The 18,727-nt window shown below is 40.5% G+C and overlaps 1 protein-coding gene and 1 long non-coding RNA gene across 9 annotated transcripts; both read right to left on the minus strand.

The window, feature by feature from the left end:
• Positions 1-189: 189 nt before the first annotated feature.
• On the minus strand, positions 190-10,727 carry LOC147507288 (uncharacterized). The gene is given in 8 exon segments (XM_086596225.1): positions 190-487; positions 490-1,156; positions 1,158-1,305; positions 1,456-1,801; positions 6,934-7,226; positions 7,341-7,461; positions 9,017-9,957; positions 10,213-10,727. Coding segments are annotated over 8 exon segments (3,090 nt in total). The 5' UTR covers positions 10,706-10,727; the 3' UTR covers positions 190-406.
• Positions 10,728-14,761: 4,034 nt separating this feature from the next.
• On the minus strand, positions 14,762-18,316 carry LOC147507289 (uncharacterized). 8 transcript variants are annotated; one of them, XR_015217611.1, is made up of 7 exons: positions 17,997-18,316; positions 17,820-17,918; positions 16,788-17,733; positions 16,463-16,654; positions 15,465-15,823; positions 15,270-15,349; positions 14,762-14,890 (listed from the first exon to the last, which is right to left on the minus strand). It is a non-coding gene; the product is annotated as an uncharacterized LOC147507289 (long non-coding RNA). The 8 variants fall into 8 exon arrangements; XR_015217608.1 differs by having other exon boundaries at positions 16,788-16,988; positions 17,546-17,918; XR_015217612.1 differs by having other exon boundaries at positions 16,463-16,646; positions 17,546-17,918.
• Between the last annotated feature and the right edge of the window lie 411 nt (positions 18,317-18,727).

An 18,727-nucleotide genomic window follows, 5' to 3' on the forward strand; every position in this document is an offset into this window, starting at 1 on the left:
AAATATTTTTCCAAATTGTACCGGACTTTGACAGTTGCTCTGGTTGGTACTAGGCAAAGAAACGAAGCGCGTTTTGTGGTGTAAATCTCACTCCAAAGTGATTTACAATCAACTTGTTCTTGCTGTAGTATTACTACGGAAAAGGTAATGTATTCAGTAATTTGCATTGAGATTTTTAAGCAACGAATGTTTTACTGAACACAAGGATATTAATCTTTATTACAAACAAGATAAAGTACACTGCTGAACAACATATCATTCAAACTAACCGGAATAAAGAATTCCTTTGTTGCAAGAAAGAAATATATGTATGCAAGAAATTTTTAGTTTAATTTCCATGCGAAAAATTGTACGTGAAGGATATACAGCTAAATCTTGAGGCCATTGCACGAGTAGATGTAATCTGTCACAAGCTCTCTAGTGACTTGAAAGAAGAACCTCCTTTTGTTAGACAGAGCTCTGCCATCTCCTTCATATCCTTGACCCTCACCACCATCTGTCCATCTCTTCCCTGTCTTTGTTATTCTCCTCTTGAACCATTAACCTTCTTAAAGATCTCTCTGTCTCTCCACGCTCCAATCCATTTTCCAACTGTAATCCAATCCTCCATACCTGACTCACATACCTGGCATTCACCATTTGTTCACCAAAACAAGGCCAACATAGCATTGGAACACCTTCACTTATACTCTCCAACGTCGAATTCCAACCGCTATGTGTCCAAAAGCCTCCTACGCCTGGATGGGCTAGTACTTCCTGTTGGGGTGCCCATTTCACGATGCCACCTCTTCCACTCATCATCATCTCACTGAACTTCTGCGGAAAGCGTTTAGTGAAGTTGTTGTCTTCGTCTGACCTGCAGCTACCGATGACCAATCCTGATCGTATCACCCACAAGAAGGATTGCTCACTATTAGCAACGCCCAAAGCTATCTCCACTAGTTGAGCTTCACTGATAGCGGCTATGCTACCAAAGCTAATATAGACGACATCAGAAGGAGCTTGTGTGTTGAGCCAAGAAATGCAGCTGTGATCCTGTGTCAATAAACTACTAGAAGAAGCTCGGTTGCTTTTATGGAACGGACTGAGTGGGAATATTGGTATTTGGAGTTTTTGTCTGAGACATTACAAAGCCGGTTGTTCAAGCGACTCAAAAGTTCATAATCATTCCGGATGAAGCTTTTGTTTGGTTAATCATGTCAACAACCCGTCTATAAAATACCCCTGAGTTCTGATTTTTGATCACTGGGAGGTCTTTGACTTTGAGGGGTGGAAGCTCTGGTACTTGTGCGTCCAATTCAGATTCTAGTCACATAATAAACAGAAGCATAGGATTTTATATGTGATTATGACAAGCCATTTAAGAAAAAGTGTAAGAGAATAGTTTAGCTGTATCTAACAATGTAATATGATACTGCTGTTGTTGGGCAGAGAAGAGAGCTGAGTGAGACTAACCTCTAACGGGAATGTAACCGTTTTGGCGAAGAACTGGAAAAGCAGCAAAAGCAACAAAGCATATGGCACTACTTGTTCTTAAGCAAATATTTGGGGGCTGAAGACTATCAGCAACAGGTTGAGTGAAGTGCATGATTATATCAGATATGATGCATGCAACTGGAGACTCGCGTTGTTGGGATAAAATCTTGTTAACTAAGCAATATCTAAAAGGGACAACACAGTTATGGTTGAGAAGAGAGAGCAGAGCTATAACATCTTTGGTAGAAGACTTGACTTGAGATTGAGATAAGCCATCTGATATGGGCAAGAAGGTACAGGATTTAGAAGTTGAAGTGAGTGTGAACTACGATTATTGATAAGGCTCCTTTAGATAAGGGTGGAATTCGAGCTAAACAAGCCGAGCTTTACCATGCTCAAGCTCGGCTCGCTAATTACACGAGCTTTAAATTGAGCTTGAACTCAGCTCATATAGTTAAACGAGCGAGCTCGAGCTGACCTTAAACGAGCTAATCCTGAGCTGAGCCCGAGCTGCTCGGTTATTTTACACTATAAATATGCTATTTAAGCTAAACGAGCCGAGCTTCATCAAGCTCATTTGTTACACGAGCTTTAATTTGAGCTTGAGCTTGGCTAATATAGTAAACGAGCGAGCTCGAGCCGAGCTTAAACGAGCCAACCCTAAGCCGAGCTCCGGGCCCTCGGCTCAAATTCCACCCTTACCTAGTTACCTTTAGAGTGGGAGTGAAGGAGAGTAGCTAGTTGAAGCATGGGGGGTTTATGTGGCCTTGTAATGGGCAGGGGAATAGCACTAATCTACGACGATTCTGCCGAATATCCATGAAGTTGAATGTGAATGAGTGTAATAATGGTTCTAGCTCGGTATTTATTAGACTTCCTAGGATAACAATGATGATCAGCTTGCTTACGGCACAATTGGCAACAGTGTAATAACGAGTTACATGTCAGTTTTCTGATGTCTTTTTTCTGATAATGAGATAGGTCGGCATTGATGTCTGGGATGACAACCTGTGATTACCTACGAACAAAATGACTTGTTAGGCTGCCAGCCACACATAAGTTGGAAGGTACACGCCGTTATTATATTTTGTTGTAGTGTCCTAAATATATTACTGCTAGGTAACATACGTATATAGTTAATTAGGATGCTTTTGGTAGAAAAAGTTACATCTAAGAAAACACACGATCGGTCCCCACCGGATCACTGACGCCCTGGTTTTGTGGTGGTTGAGTAAGTGATGCGGTGATGGTATCCGTGTAAAAAAGTTCCAAGGGTTTGAGAAACTTGAAAATTCTAGGAAAGAACAGTGTCGAAAGGATTCCTTTCGTAGTCCTGAAATTGCTCAGAAAGATTTCTCCCAATCTCTGCATTATGAATGATTGAGTGCCACTGAGCAGTTTGGTGCATATATTGCTATTCCAGCACCCCTTATATATATATATATTTCACTACTTGCCTGGTATATGTTTCAGAGATTTGTATTACCATTGCATCCGATCGTTATGTACTCTACCACTTGGCACCCCCCTTTGGGGACTAAATGCAGTCCTTGTGGGCAAAAAGTTACGGAGAAAGGGGCATGAGCCGCTGTGAAGATCACAAAGTCGACGGCAGCTCTTTTGGGGGTTCCTTACTTAGGGGCGGATGCAGGATTCAACAATAGGGGGGGCTACTAACACTAATTCTCACTACTCTTTTTTTTTTTTTTTGTGAACAGTTACCACTGTACTTTTGGGTTTTGAGCAAAGTAAGGGGGGGCTTCAGCCCGGGTCAGCCAACTCATAGATCCGCCCCTGCCTTACTTGCACGATTCACTCTGCGTGGATTGACTGAACGCCTTCATAGTCTTTAAGGACATCGATGTTGGAGTTTTGGATGATGCTCAAGAGTCGATGCAGACCAAAAATTTTGACAACCTGTTGTGACCATGATCGCGACCTATAACTTTATTAGTACTCTGGCTCTCATTTTGGATCGGCTGCACCAATTCGGTTGCCTACGTACCCATCTCAGGATCAAGCTGCCGTAGTTCACCTTTCTCCCTCCCCCTCTTCTATGCCTCCTCTCTCCCTTTTTCTCTCCCTCCTTAGGTTTTACTCATGGGGCATAGTATGGTCCTGGGTCTATTCTCTGGGCCCAATACATACTATGGTATGGGCCTTATCTCTTGGGCCAGTACTTATGTGATGCATCCCTAAATATGGCTACTACATTTGCCCTCTCTCGGATTCGGCGGCGATGACGACGGCGGACCCGAGAAGTCTTCAAACTTTCTTGTCTCTCTCTTTGAACTCTAGATATCCACAGTATCCTGTGACTGTACGTAGTCTTCCCCTCTTCAGGACATTTCATATCCATGTACTTCAAGCTTTGGGACCAGATGTCTCGTGAAGTACTCAATCCATTAGTTCTCGTTCATATACCCCATTAACGTATCCACGAAGGGTCTCATCCCCTTCGCTCTCTCCATTCAACTCGATACAATGCCCACAATGTGTCTCAACCCAGCCATAAGCTCTCCTTTATAAAACTCACTACTATGTCCGTGGAGTGTCTCACCTCAGCCAACATCTCTCTTTCCGAAAACTTGCCACTATGTCCGTGAAGTGTCTCAGCCCTGTCATAATCTCTCCTTCATACAACCTACTTCTATATCCGCAGAGTGTCTCACCCTTTCATTTCCCTTTCGTAGGACTCAATTGTCTCATCCCCTTCACTCTCTCTCTTCAACTCAATACAATGCCCACAATGTGTCTCAACCCAACTAGCACCTCTCACATAGAACTCACTACCATATCAGCGGTATGCCTTCTCCAGCCACCGCTCTCTCTTCTAACTTCACCGCCTGTCATGCGGAGTGTATCACCTCAGCCACCATCTCTCCTTCAGAGAACTCACCACTATGTCCGCGGAGTGTCTCAAAATACCCTGTCATAAGCTCTTTTTCACATAACTCACTACTATATCCGCAGAGTGTCTCACCCTTTCATTTCCCTTTCAGAACTCCAACTTCGCTCTCATCCCCTTCGCTATCTCTCTCTTCAACTCAATACCATGCCCACGATGTGTCTCAACCCGGCCGGACTCTCACATATAGCTCACTACCATATCGGTGATGCAGCCTCCCCGCCACCGCTCTCTTCTTCGGAACTCACAGCCTGTCTGCGGAGTGTATCACCTTAGCCTCCATCTCTCATTCGGAGAACTCACCACTATGTCCAAGGGATTGTCTCTGCCCCCCCATTTCTCCTTCTCGAAACTCACCTCCATGTCCGGAGTGTCTCCACCACCATAAGCTCTCCTTCATAGAAATCCCTATCACGTCCCTCATGGAGTGTCTCACCACTTTCATTTCCCTTTCGTGGGACTCGACATTGTATCCGCCAAGGGTCTCATCCCCGCTTGCACTTACTCATGGAATTCGATATCCCATCCCATGAGGGGCCTCCTCCCTCTATTTCTCTTTTATAGAATTCAATAGTATTGTTCCTTCCGAACTCCGCTCATGGAGGGCTCATCTCCCCCCTACTCTACGAGTGGAGTCTATTGAGGCCACCACTGTTTACCCCAAGTCCGATTAGGATCTCATGTCCCATGGGCTCATCCCCCGCTATCTCTCAAGCTATGGGTGGAGTCGATGAGGGGCAACTCGCTTGCCCCCGTGTTTGACTTCGGATCTCATGTCCATGAGGGCTCATCCCCCTTGCCTCTGCCTGGAGGTGGAGAGTCCGATGAGGGTAACTTCGGCTTGCCCCTGGTTTGACTCGGATCTCATGTTCGCGGAGGGCACATCCCCCCCTATCTCTGCTTAGGAGTGGAGTCTGATGAGGGGCAACTCAGCTTGCCCCCATGTTTGATTAGGATCTCATGTCCGGATATCTCTTGTATCTCCGACCTGCGGCTCAACCAGGCTCTGGGGCTACTCTCTTTGACCTGCCTGTCTCTTGCCTTTCTATCCCGTGAAGGGCTCATCCCACTCTGCGGGCTCGCTTGGGATCTCGCCTGTTGGGGCTCTCTTATTGCCCCATGTATCTCTAGCATCTCTGATCCGCGGAGGGCTCATCCCACTCCGCGGGCTCGACTGGGTTATCGGCGGTTGGGGCTCTCTCATTACCCCATGTATCTCTAGCATCTCTGATCCGCGAAGGGCTCATCCCACTCCACAGGCTCGAACGGGTTGTCGCCAGTTGGGGCTCTCTCATTTCCCCACGTATCTTTAGCATCTCTGATCCGCGGAGGGCTCATCCCACTCCGCGGGCTCGATCTGGTTGTCACCGGTTGAGGCTCTCTCATTGCCCCATGTATCTCTAACATCTTTGATCCGCGGAGGGCTCATCCCACTCCGCGGGCTCGACCGAGTTGTCGCCGATTGGGGCTCTCTCATTGCCCCATGTATCTCTAGCGTCTTTGATCCGCGGAGGGCTCATCCCACCCCGCACTCATTAGCCCCACGACATATCCGCGAAGGGTCTTCTCGAACCCCTCCGCTCTCCTTCGGAATGCACATCCGGGAACGGCTCGGCTTCCCGTGTTTGATTCGGACAGAGTCCGCGGAGGGCTCATCCCCCCACACTCATTCGGATAGCCCCACGACATATCATATCCGAAAGTGTCTTCTCGAACCCTCCGCTCTCGCCGGAATGCACATCCGGAACATCTCACCGCCCCATGTTTGATTCGGACACGAGGTCCACGGCGGCTCATCCCCGCACTCGTTCGGATAGCCCCACGACATATCCGCGAAGGGTCTTCTCGAACCCCTCTGCTCTCCTTCGGAATGCTTATCCGGGAACAACTCAGCCTGCCCCATGTTTGATTCAGACACGAGAGTCCGCGGAGGGCTCATCCCCTCCGCTCTCTGGCTTAGAAGTAGCTCCTCTCTATCTCTTCCCACACAAGAGTAGACCCAACATCCTCACTACATAGAGATACCAGCAGATTCCGAGGTTCCCCGTATAGCTAGTATGGGGCTAGACCCGGTCTTGCTTAATGTTATATCCTCGTAATAAACCCCGCCAATCACAAATGTCTCCGGGATCTTTCTCTTCTCTCACCACTTCGCCATGGTGTATGCCTCTATGTTTTGCCACTTTTGTGCAATCATCTTACCATCCGATTCGACGCGCTTCCACGCCAGTTGATCTCGGGCCCCAACCTATTGGTCCCATTGTTCCCTTGTCTCCAGCTTCCTCGCTGCCGATGTTGTTACATTGAATACTCTACAAAAAACTAAAATCACCACTAACACAAATGAGATGACTATGTTGCCCCTTGTTAGACCCGTCACCATTCTGGTAATACTCGGCGTAATTGTCGCACCCCTTTCAAGCTTTCGATCACCTGCTTCCTTTTCCTTCCCGTCTTTCCTCTCAGATACCCCGCCCTGACCGCTATAACTCAGCACATCCTTATCTTCGACACCATCCTCATACCCTCTAGACCAATACAATGCTTACAGCCACAGGTTCTTCTTCACGGTCAAACTTGAAATTCATGGAGTCGATCCCAGCCATACTTGGAGCATGTAATCCAACTAAACACATATCAATTCTGAAAAAGAAGATGTCCCCAATCTCAATCCCCAGAACAACTCCAATCCTTTTCCTTGTATTCACTCGAATCCCATTGTTCATCAACGTTGTATTAGCTCTTAAATCAACCCATTTATTAACAGAGCTTGTTTCCTTAGCATCTTCAAGCTGAGAAAACCTCCGTCTAAGTGCATCAAACTTCATCCTGACTTCCTCAACTGATTCAACGTCACCATTTGCCGGTGTAAAAAATCTAATCTCGTCATTTCTCTTACCTTTCTTATGCGACTTCTAACTTTACTTATTATCCGTCCACCGGCAACTCTACTTACTATCCGTCCCTCGGGGTTGCATCAAAGAAAGACATTGGAGGACTAAAAAACACATGAATGCATATTTTGGAAGAGTAATGTGGTCGTCTTGTACCCAACCTGTTAGAACAAGTATAGCTCTCTACAAACACACAAATGCAACTCCCCAGCCAAAGCAACATAAATCAATATGAGAGTCTTGGCATCCTTGAAGTTTCCAAAGCCAACCAAGAACGGCTTCTAATCCGAAGAAACACATAATATAACTGCACCACAATACCAAGATCTTACTAATGAATGGTTCGACTAATGCTACCGCAACACAAAAGTCATCACCCTATTTTCCAGCCTACACCGCCACATCAAAAACACGTAGTATCTTGCAAAACTACCAGCTACTAGTCAATACTAAAAAGTGTTTGATTTCTGCAGTTGAACTACTGAAAAATTTAAATCCTAACTATTGAAAATCCCCACCAAGGAGAATGGGAGAAATTGAGCATATTGATCTAGAAAAAACTTCAGGGCCAACGGAAATGTTGTTCTGAAAATGAATACGCAACAACCAGAGCCACCATGAACTAATAACGTACCATAATTGATTCGCTTCCTCGAACTTTTTATGCCGCACCTCTGGGGCATCACCAGCACGGCTCTGAGACTTGCTATTCAGAGTCTTCATAAAATTCTTCATTAGATAGCTCATCAAATGACCTCATATCAAGCTGGTAACCGAGGATGCCTCCAATTCCAACTACTACTGAAGCAGCAGAAGAAACAGACACACTTGAAATGGGTATTTCTTATTAAAAGACTGTTTTGTTCAAAATGGTGCAGAACCAGTTCTTCCCACTCTAAAAGACTCCATCTTTACCGTTGTCATTATACAAACCATGAACTGATCGGTTGTCGAGAGTTGAGATTTGAAACTTGAAACCACACCCATTTGTTTTGGGTTGGTTCGATCCTTGATCCTGTGTTCTCTCTGTCTTCATCAGCAAAGTCAGCCGGACCCACTGCTTTCGTAGACAAAGTCAGGTGGATTCCTCATCCTCCACGCATGAATGTAAGTCGAGTATTTGACTTTGAAAATAGTTAATCAGTTCAGCCGAAGTCCTGACATCCCCACAGACGGCGCCAATTGTTGCGACCATGATCGCGACCTATAACTTTATTAGTACTCCGGCTCTCATTTTGGATCGGCTGCACCAATTTGGTTGCCTACGTACCCATCTCGGGATCAAGCCGCCGTAGTTCACCTTTCTCCCTCCCCCTCTTCTATACCTCCTCTCTCCCTTTTTCTCCCCCTCCTTAGGTTTTACTCATGGGGCATAGTATGGTCCTGGGTCTATTCTCTGGGCCCAATACATACTATGGTATGGGCCTTATCTCTTGGGCCAGTACTTATGTGATGCATCCCTAAATATGGCTACTACACAACCCAAGAGGATCGAAAACTGAACAAAACAGTACAAAGGATTTCTCTCAAGGCGAAGAATCTCTTTATTACCAGAGTACACAACACTAATCTATTTTCTACAGCCAAATTAAAGTACACTTCTGAGTAACATCTATTTCAAACTAAGCAGTAAAAAGCATTTGTCTAGCTAGCTAGAAACTCAAAAACACATCTTTAGCTTAATTTTCATGCAGATAACAAAGAAGGTTATAGCCATATGCCCATAGTATAGCTATGCTATCTTTGGGACATTGCATGAGAAGATGTATTCTGTCAAGCCCTCTATTGACTTGAAAGAAGAACCCCCTGCTCTCCGACAAAGCTCTGCCATCTCCTTGAGATCCTTGACCCTCACCATCAGTTCTTCCCTCTCTTTGTTATTCTCTTGGATCATTAACCTTCTTAAAGATCTCTCTATCTCGCCACGCTCCAATCCATTTTCTAGCTGGAATCCCACCCTCCACACATGACTCACACACCTGGCATTCACCTTTTGATCACCAGAACAAGGCCAACATAGCATTGGAACACCTTCACATATACTCTCCAATGTCGAATTCCAACCACTATGTGTCCAAAACCCTCCCACGGACGGATGGGCTAGTACTTCCTCCTGAGGTGCCCACTTGACAATGCAACCTCTTCCACTCATCATCATTTCATTGAATTTTTGTGGAAGGAATTCAGTGAACTTGTCATCTTCGTTTTTGTCCTTGTCGTTGTCTGACCTGCAGCTACTGACGACCAATCCTGGCCGTATCACCCACAAGAAGGATTGTTCGCTGTTGGCAAGTCCCATAGCTATCTCCACCAGTTGGGCTTCACTAATAGAGGCTGAACTACCGAAGCTAATGTAGATGACAGATGAAGGAGCTTGGGCGTTGAGCCAAGAAATGCAACTCTGGTCTTGTGTCAGTAAGCTACTAGAAGAAGCTGGGCTGAATTTATGGAAAGGGCCGATTGGAAAAATCGGTACTGCGAATTCTTGACTAAGTAATTGGAAAGCCGATTGGTCCAGAGAGTCGAAGGAGTTCACAATCAATCCAGATGAAGCTTTTGTTTGTTTAATCATGTCAGCAACCCACTGATAGAATACCTCCGAGTTGTGAGTTTTGACCACTGGGAGGTCTTTGACTTTGAGGGGTGGAAGCTCCGGTACTAGTGCCTCCAGTTCAGATTCTAGTCACATTATTAAAATAAACAAAAACATTTTTTACATGTGAAATATGACAAGGCACTAAGAAGTAAGAACAAGGGAAAGAGAATCACCTGGTTGGAACTAATTAAGCAATTTTATTTATTTATTTTTTATTGAGTATGCTATGTCTGATCTATGATTTAGCAAAATTTATAAGATATAAGAATGCTTTCATCAAATTTAACACAACAGGGTTCATGTTGTTGGGCAGAAAAAGGGAGCGAGAGACGACTAACCTCTAATGGGAATATATCCTTTTTCGTGAAGAACTGGAAAGGCAGCGAACGCAACAAAGCTCATGGGACTACTAGTCCTGAAGCCAATGCATGGTAGCTGAAGACTTTCAGCAACAGGTTGAGTGAAATGCATGGTAGAATCATAAATGATGCAACCAACTTGTGGTTCATGTTTCTGGGATAAAATCTTGCTAACTAAGCAATCTCTAAAAGGGTTAACACAGTTAACGTTAAGAAGAGTCATGAAAGCTATAACATCTTCGGTGTAGGACTTCTTTTGAGATTGAGATAAACCATCTGAAATGGGCAAGAAGGTGAAGTTTGGGTAGTTAGAAGGGTTGGGAGAGTTGAAGTGAGTATGAACTATGGTTATTGATAAAGCCCCCTTAGAGTGGGAGTGAAGGATAGTAGCTAGTTGAAGCATAGGGTTTATGTGGCCTTGTAATGGGCAGGAAAATAGTACCAAGCGACGACGATGCCGCTGCTCATCCATTATATTGAATGTGTGAACGTAAACGTTCTTGCTTGGTATTTATATAGGTTTGCTAAGATAAGGATGCTGATCAGTTTGCTTACGTCTCGTATTTCAATAATATAATGGGTAAATAGATTGATGCGACAGAAAGGAAACATGGGCGGAGTGCATTTTTGCTGACAGATGTAGTGTCGTAATTTCTAAGTTGGAGTTCAATGTTTGGAGCGCTAAAACATCAGACCACAATAACCACAATACCACAATAGATACAATGAGGGGATAGTGACATTGTTTCCAAACTATGTTATGTTAGAACAATATACTTAAAAGTCCCACCTATTAAATTTTCATACGATAACACAAATTTAAGAATGTCAAAAGTTGAACTTACATGCATGCATTTGCTATAAACAAGTCTAGATTCTCAATCATTCAATCTCTTAGGTGGAGGTGGAGGTGGAGGTATAATGCAATCTCCAATTGCTATGCTTTGGACCAAGTTGAATTACTTTACTTATGGTAGAGGTATTGTTTTGGGCAAACGCAGAAATAGATTGGCAACTTTGTTCCCATGTCTTGACATAGCTAATTTCTTTTTTCACAGAGAATGAAGTAAAATCAACACGGTCATCTTCAAGATCACTAGTGGTTGGATGGAATGGATTAACACACCCAAATTGATGAAGTACTCGAAGTGGAACCATGAAGGCCAACAAGTACAAAATTTTGTCGACCTGGAATATGTAGATAAATATTGTTTTTACACAAGGGCCGCCAATCACATTCCCAATTGATGTCTGACCTCAATTTTCAAAGAATTTAAGATTGCGTACCATGCTTCTTCATCCTCAGGAATTGTACAAGGACGCTTAGTAATGCTTGTCTTGATAAGATTATATCTTCGATCTTCAACACTTTTCATTTTCACTAAGGAATTTTATAAGTGCTCATATGCCCAAACTTGAAGAAATGGAATACATCCGATCCAAAAAGTTTTGTATGTCTATTTCTAACACAATTGGTCAAATCTATCAAAAGTTCCTCTGATATCATAGGTACAATATATAGTGACGCTTCCAATTCTAACTTCTTGAATAATTTTGTATAAGGAGGCATCAATCTTGTTGGTGTTATTTGGATATGATGTCCAACAACTGCTAAGTCTATTGAATTGACTCGCCCCAATGCCACTATTTTATTGTTTGGATCACCGATATTTAAGTGTCAAGTGATAAAAAAATCAAGAGAGCAAGCTCTTTTATATAGCTTGCTTTTAGATGGGGAAAAATAGGGCTTCATTCGAGAGTCAGTCCAAGAAGGTGGGAACATTCTTCTAGTGTAGGACAAAGTTGATAGGAGCCAAATTTAAAAACCATGTCATTTCGCTCCCAATATCTAACTAGTGCTTCTATGAAAGCCCAATTGATTTTGACTTTAGCTAAACTTAGTGTGTTTCCCATACCACTCTTTTACCTCCAATCCATCCAATCACCATCATCCCAATCATCTTTAATGATTTCTAATAGATTTTTATTAGGCACTTTGGTATTCATTATCATGTTATCCACCTCTTCCTATAGAAATAGTTCAATGAGAATATGAAACAAATTTACATATGTTGATTTTACTACATGTCTAATGACATAAAAAATCAATATTTTATAAAAAACTTAATCGTTGAGACAAGAATTAATAAGCACATATATTTGAATAATTGGGATTTTGCTTTATAAAAATATTTATCTATGTTGATTATAATAAATGTCTAATGATTTAAAAAATCAATATTTTATGAAAATTAAATTAATCTTCGAGACAAATAAGGAATTGGGGTTTTGCTTTATATAAATATTTAATGTAAATATGAGACAAATTTGTCTATACTGATTTTAGGACAAAACTCTTTTTGTTATTCTTTAATACACTGGCATGGAAACGATAAATGAACTCGCAAAGGTTTATTTAATACTTGTAGATAGTTATTATTATTATTATTATTATAAAATAAAAGACTATAAATTGAGTAATAATTGCAAGTGCTTGAGTTGCAAAAGATTATAAATTAAAAGAGAATAGATCCATTTTGTTTTGCAATATATACTTATATTAATAAAAGAGTATTGTGAAATAATAAAGTTCCACAAGATAAGCCTGACTATGCAGATAATTCTACATATGAGTTTTGGTTTATGCATCTAATAAAGCTTGGTTCTTGTCACACCCCGAATTTCGACAAAATCGGAAAAATAATATTTGTTCCCGACTCTTCGATTTTCGAGGTGTGATGCACTCTCCACTTCCAAAAACCCATTATTTATTTCATTATTCTAATAATTTGAAACCAATAAATTTTTTAAATAAACAAAAGTCTTCTTCATTACCAAAAACTCACAAATATGATTAAGTTACAAATTTTCTTTTAACAACTCTTTAATTATAATTACAACTGAAAATACAAAAAACATTGTCTCAATAAAAATCTATTGCACCTCAAGGGAAAACAAAACATATCCTGTAATAAGACGATACGCGAACCACAAACAACAATCAGCCTTCTTCAACACTAATCATGTCAAGACTTATCAACTATGTTCATTTTATGAACACACCCGATAAACAAACATGCAAATCGGATCAGCATTATAAACAATGCTGGTATGAATAACCCTAAAATATAAATCATACTTTTACATATATATATACACAAACAATACGACAGTTAGTTCCTCTACCGAGGCGCCTTAACATTCCACGAATAATACAACATTCTTAAATATAATAATTAAGGCAGGTAGTTCCTCCACTTAGGCGTCTTAGCTTCTAATATAATAATAATAAGGCATTTAGTTCCTCCACTGAGGTGCCTTAGCTTCAAACAATACTAAATCAACTCGTGATCTAATAATAAAATAACCAAACTAAAACTTACTTTATATAATTACACCGGTGTAAGCCTAATCATAAATTAGTCACACTGCGTAAATAATCAATTCAACCCGCCAATTGTTGCGTCTGAAAATATTGTGAATGCAACAAAACTTACAATAAATCATTTATTATAGATTTAACGTGATTTTTTGATATATCATCACAATTATTGTTTAGAGTTTCTTCAAGTGTCTCTAGAATCACGCCGTTTTATGTCTTACCTAGTTTCCTACACCACAAATTCGCTACCAACACCCGAACATGTATGCGTACATGCCTCCCCTCACATCTTTGGACCACTACACCAAAACAGCTTTTTTGTGGCCTATTTGGCGTCATTAGAATAATATTTATGACGCCAAATAGGCCACAAAAAAAGTCGCTTTGGTGTAGTGGGTCCAAGATGTGAGGTTTGTGACTCCAAATAGGCGTCTCAATTTGCGTCACAAAAATTTATGACGGCATATTGGCGTCAGTAATTTGTGATGGCATTTTGGCGTCAGTAATTTTGTAGCGGTATTTTGAATTTGTGACGGCATTTTGGCGTCAGTAATTATGTGACAGTATTTTAAATTTGTGACGACATTATGGCGTCAGTAATTTGTGGCGGTATTTTGAATTTGTGACGGTATTATGGCGTCACTAATCATATTTTCGTTTTGCTTTTTAAAAAAACATAATAATTAAAAAAACATAATAATGCACCTGCTGCCATATATTTAGAAACTACCTGCAAGTTCTCTAATCACTACTATACAATTGTTTCCATTCATCCATCCACATCTGATTACCACACAAATAAAAGAAGAAATCTTGTATTAAAAATATTTAATATATATAACATTGTATTCTCAACAAACAATATAATTGTAACCCTACTACATGCGTAGTCCCACATAGTAAATTTCACTCAACAATTGTATTAACACGCCTACACTTACAAAGAACCAGTTCTAACACTTACAAGGAACCAATGGACAACGACAAGAAAAACCAACCCACCATAGTTTGTCTTCATAGCCTTCTTTTGAACTTCTCTCAGCCAAGCTTAATGCAGGCTCACTGCCGAATCTAACATTGAAGAATTGACTCTATACATACTGCCTTGTAACAAACTTGAATTGCGTAAAGAAGCTTTACTGGTCGAGCTTTGATCCTTTACGGTTGAAGAGTGAGATCAAAGATCAAAATATCAAGCTTTTCGCATAAGTGGGCAGAGACCAGCCGTTTTACCTTATTTGCATTGAAAAGCCTTGGATTTGTAAGACGGGTAATCTGGGTCAAGAGAGAAGAAAGAACAATGAATATGAATAGTAATGATATGATCAATTAGGGCCAAGTCTGAAAAAATAGAAAACGGACTTTAGTATGAAGCCAACATAAGAATATACCCCGACCTCCGATTGCTCAATGCTGAAAAAAAAAAAAAAAAACCCCTAGTTCAAAATACTTTACAATGAATATGTGCATCATGAAATCCCTCTATTTTAGTGGCACTTAGGAAGTTCAACTCCTTTTTGTATATTACAGCCTAGAAGGACCATCTGACCTCATATCGTCAGTCCCTAACATAACACTAGTGCTAAGGGGCACATTTTCCATATTCTATAGAAAAAATATCTTGGTTGAGCTGCGAAGAGCAGGAAGCACAAACCTGTCTTCCGCATAGTAAATGTGTTTATTTGTGAGCTGATTGTCTAGGGAATGCAGCATGGAATTCAGTTTTTCAATTTTCTGCAAAAAGTAAAAGGAAAGGAATTAAAGCAATCAATAACAAACGCTACTGTATAATAACACTAAACAAACTATGTAAGACACCAAATCCTTAGTTAATAGTAATCTCAGTTACCTTCTTTTCACTCTGTATTTTCTGAAAGACATAACCATTATCTTGGGTTTTCATCAGCACAAGTTCTTCATGAGTGTATTGTTTTGGCGTCAGTAATAAAAACACAAAAAACCAGTGTAAACGAGGAGTCGAGGAGAAACAAGGAAATGCATATATCTTAAGAACTTGAAACTTAAAAACAAGAGACAAGTATATTACTCTGATTTGTGTACTCCACCCACAGTTTTGGACTTAATCATCTTATAGTAAAACTCATCCGAGTTTCTAAACGATGCCTTCTCCTTGAGTTTCTGCACAACCAACCAAAAACCAAAGTAAAACTCATCCAGGTTTCTAAACGATGCCTTCTCCTTGAGTTTCTGCACAACCAACCAAAAACCAAAGTTATTATTAACAACGTTTAATAATTAACGTGTTAGACAAAATTGTTTTCATATTACATTTCAAACTCCTCATGTCTCCAAATTTTACTTTGGAAGAAATAAGTCATAAGTGAAACTCAATCTGGTCAGGACTTATTCATGATAGCAACTCAATCTGGTGTCCCAGCAAAGTGAGGCCATTATTGGGCTAAGCATATTCCTAGTTATGGTGCCAATAAGGAATAAGCCAGAGAATGGGTAATTTCCTTCCCGCCTCACTGTTGCCAGGACTAAGCACTCATATAATGAAGAGGAAAGTTCAGGGTCTTCGTGTGAATTGTGCACTTGCCTAAAAGAGATATAGTTGAGGTTGACCAATTTAGTGATTGTTTTGGTAAAACATGAATTACTCCCATTTCAATTAAAGTTTGATCTAGATATGATATCAAATCAGTGTTCATATATATAGTTCGGAAAGGAATCATGGTTATCATAAAATCTTCAAGCATATACCTATAAATATATAAGAGCAAGGTCTCGTCAACTCTAATGAAGATCCATCACACGCTACATATTCTTAACAAAAATATATTTGTACTACATTTCCTGTCTGAAATACCTTTGCAAGTCATATACCTAAATCTTAACACTGGATATGTCCAATTGCACCACCAACTGCCAACCGTGCATGTTGACGAGTCCATTCACAGACACCATTGGAAATGCACAAATTCCATGAAGGCCGCTGCGGAGCTCCGGAGGAAACTTTTTCGCATGACTGAGTTCTCAAGGCTATTTCATGCAGAATAAAAACAATTACCTGCAGATCTGTCATAATGTCTGAGTAATCAAGATAGAGAAAATCAAGAAAATAAATTATCAACATTAGATAGGCAGATAGGGAATCAAATTAATAGATGAACTTTATGGTATATATGCACTTACAAGGAAACCAAAATACCTTTATATAGTTTCCAATTATATAGTAAGTTCACCAAACTTATGATTTGAGCCTCCACATCAGTTGCTATGAAAGAATTGCACTTTGACTACTCAGTAATAGAAACAGAACTAGAGCTATCAATCTAGTCACCAAGAAAACCACCTTCCCCAAGCATTTTCCATTCTATTGTTGGTCCAACTTTCCATGGGCATAAAAATTCTATACGAAGAATAAATTTGTTCATTTGACGAAAAATAATAGAAATGTTAGCATTAAGAGGATTACAAACAGTAGGGATCTCACACGGCAGTTCAAACTTGAATGTGTCATATGAACCTACAACTTTATACACTAGTCCAGCACCTTTACTATTCCAAACAACAAAAAAATTTCTATAAATCCTTTAGGTTTGTAGTATGTATATAATGCCTCACAATATTTGTCCCAAACAAGAAACATACCCCCTATAACATGAGACTGAAAGAAGACCATCACCACAAAGGGGACCATCTAATATAGATATCACGCCAATAGCAATGCCACTATCTACTAATCAAAATATATAATGAGTCCCATATAGAAGCACTAAGACCCCTCCCTGGGATGATATTGATACAACGGAATCCCATCCATTGAACCTTTGTTCAGAATGGGCATCATGTTATGCAGAGAACTTTTATGCAATTTGGTTACACCATCCCCATATTGGTTAGACTCACCCATTAATATTGAATGCATTTTATCAAGAACATCAACCAATACCATAGATGATGTACTTGCCAGATGGAATTGCAGCCATAAACTTCAATTCTCCTATAGATAAACTCCCATGAAAGACAGTCCGCACAATATCTAGGCTATAAGGATCTACTATAACCACAGTACACATTACCCCAGCCCTTTTCTGTGAGGTTCTCTATCAAACTTAATCTTGCTGTTTCCAACATGCTCCATGTTCTAAAAACTACAATGTCCAATTATATTGCAAACATTATTATATATATGACCAAATTTCATCCATGTCATTATTGTATAGAAAAAAGTATATACAATTACACCCGTAAAGTGTCCTCTTTTTTGTGAAAGGCTTTTGCACGTTCGACATAATCTTTGTGCTTTTCGAGGAATCAAAACTTCCTCCTTGCTTCTCTACAGTGAAATTTCAAGTAAATATCGAAACTTTTGAATACAATGAATTGAAATAGTGATATTGGAGAAAAAACTTACGGTTGAGCTCGTTCTTTGTATGATTGGGCTTTTGAATACAATAAATTGAAATAGTGATATTGGAGAGACGTAGAGAAGAAACCAGTGACGATTGAAAAGAGGGAGATTTAGTGCTATGTTTTTTTTCCCTATTTTCAGTTTTATTTTTTGTTTTTCGATCGAGTGGTTTTGAGACCACTTTATCCACGGTAGGTGTAATTTTGGGAAAAACATGAACAGGTGGAATTCAAATAGATCGAGAAAGGTGGAGAATAAGGGTTTCTCATTTGGTGTTCTTAATTTGAGGTCGAAAAGAAATCGAAGTCTTTGGACACAGTTTCGTGTTGACGCCTCGTCCTGTTGCACATGCCCAACACGTGCGTTGGTATCTTAGTGAAATTAAATTCTTTGACGCCACCTTGTCGTCAGTATATTTTCTAAACATTTCTTAAAAAAATTAAATGAATTATTTGATTAATTGTGACCGCAAAACCCACACAGTGATGCCATAATGGCGTCATTGAATTTTTCGACCCTTTTTGGGCCACAAAACAAAAAAAGCCCCCCGTCACAAAAAAGTTGTTATGGTGTAGTGACTAACTCCGCGTAATTTACCCTAAGCGGGATATCAGATACTTAGATAACCCCTCACACGAAGCCATTATGTGAGTAATGCCACTATTCGCAAATAAAAATAACGCGTCTTGTTATAAAAGTTTAATTTGCGAACGAGATAATCAAGCCACTATTCT

This window comes from Coptis chinensis, chromosome 3 (genome assembly GCF_015680905.1).
Source record: "Coptis chinensis isolate HL-2020 chromosome 3, ASM1568090v1, whole genome shotgun sequence".
Taxonomy (NCBI): Eukaryota; Viridiplantae; Streptophyta; class Magnoliopsida; order Ranunculales; family Ranunculaceae; genus Coptis; species Coptis chinensis.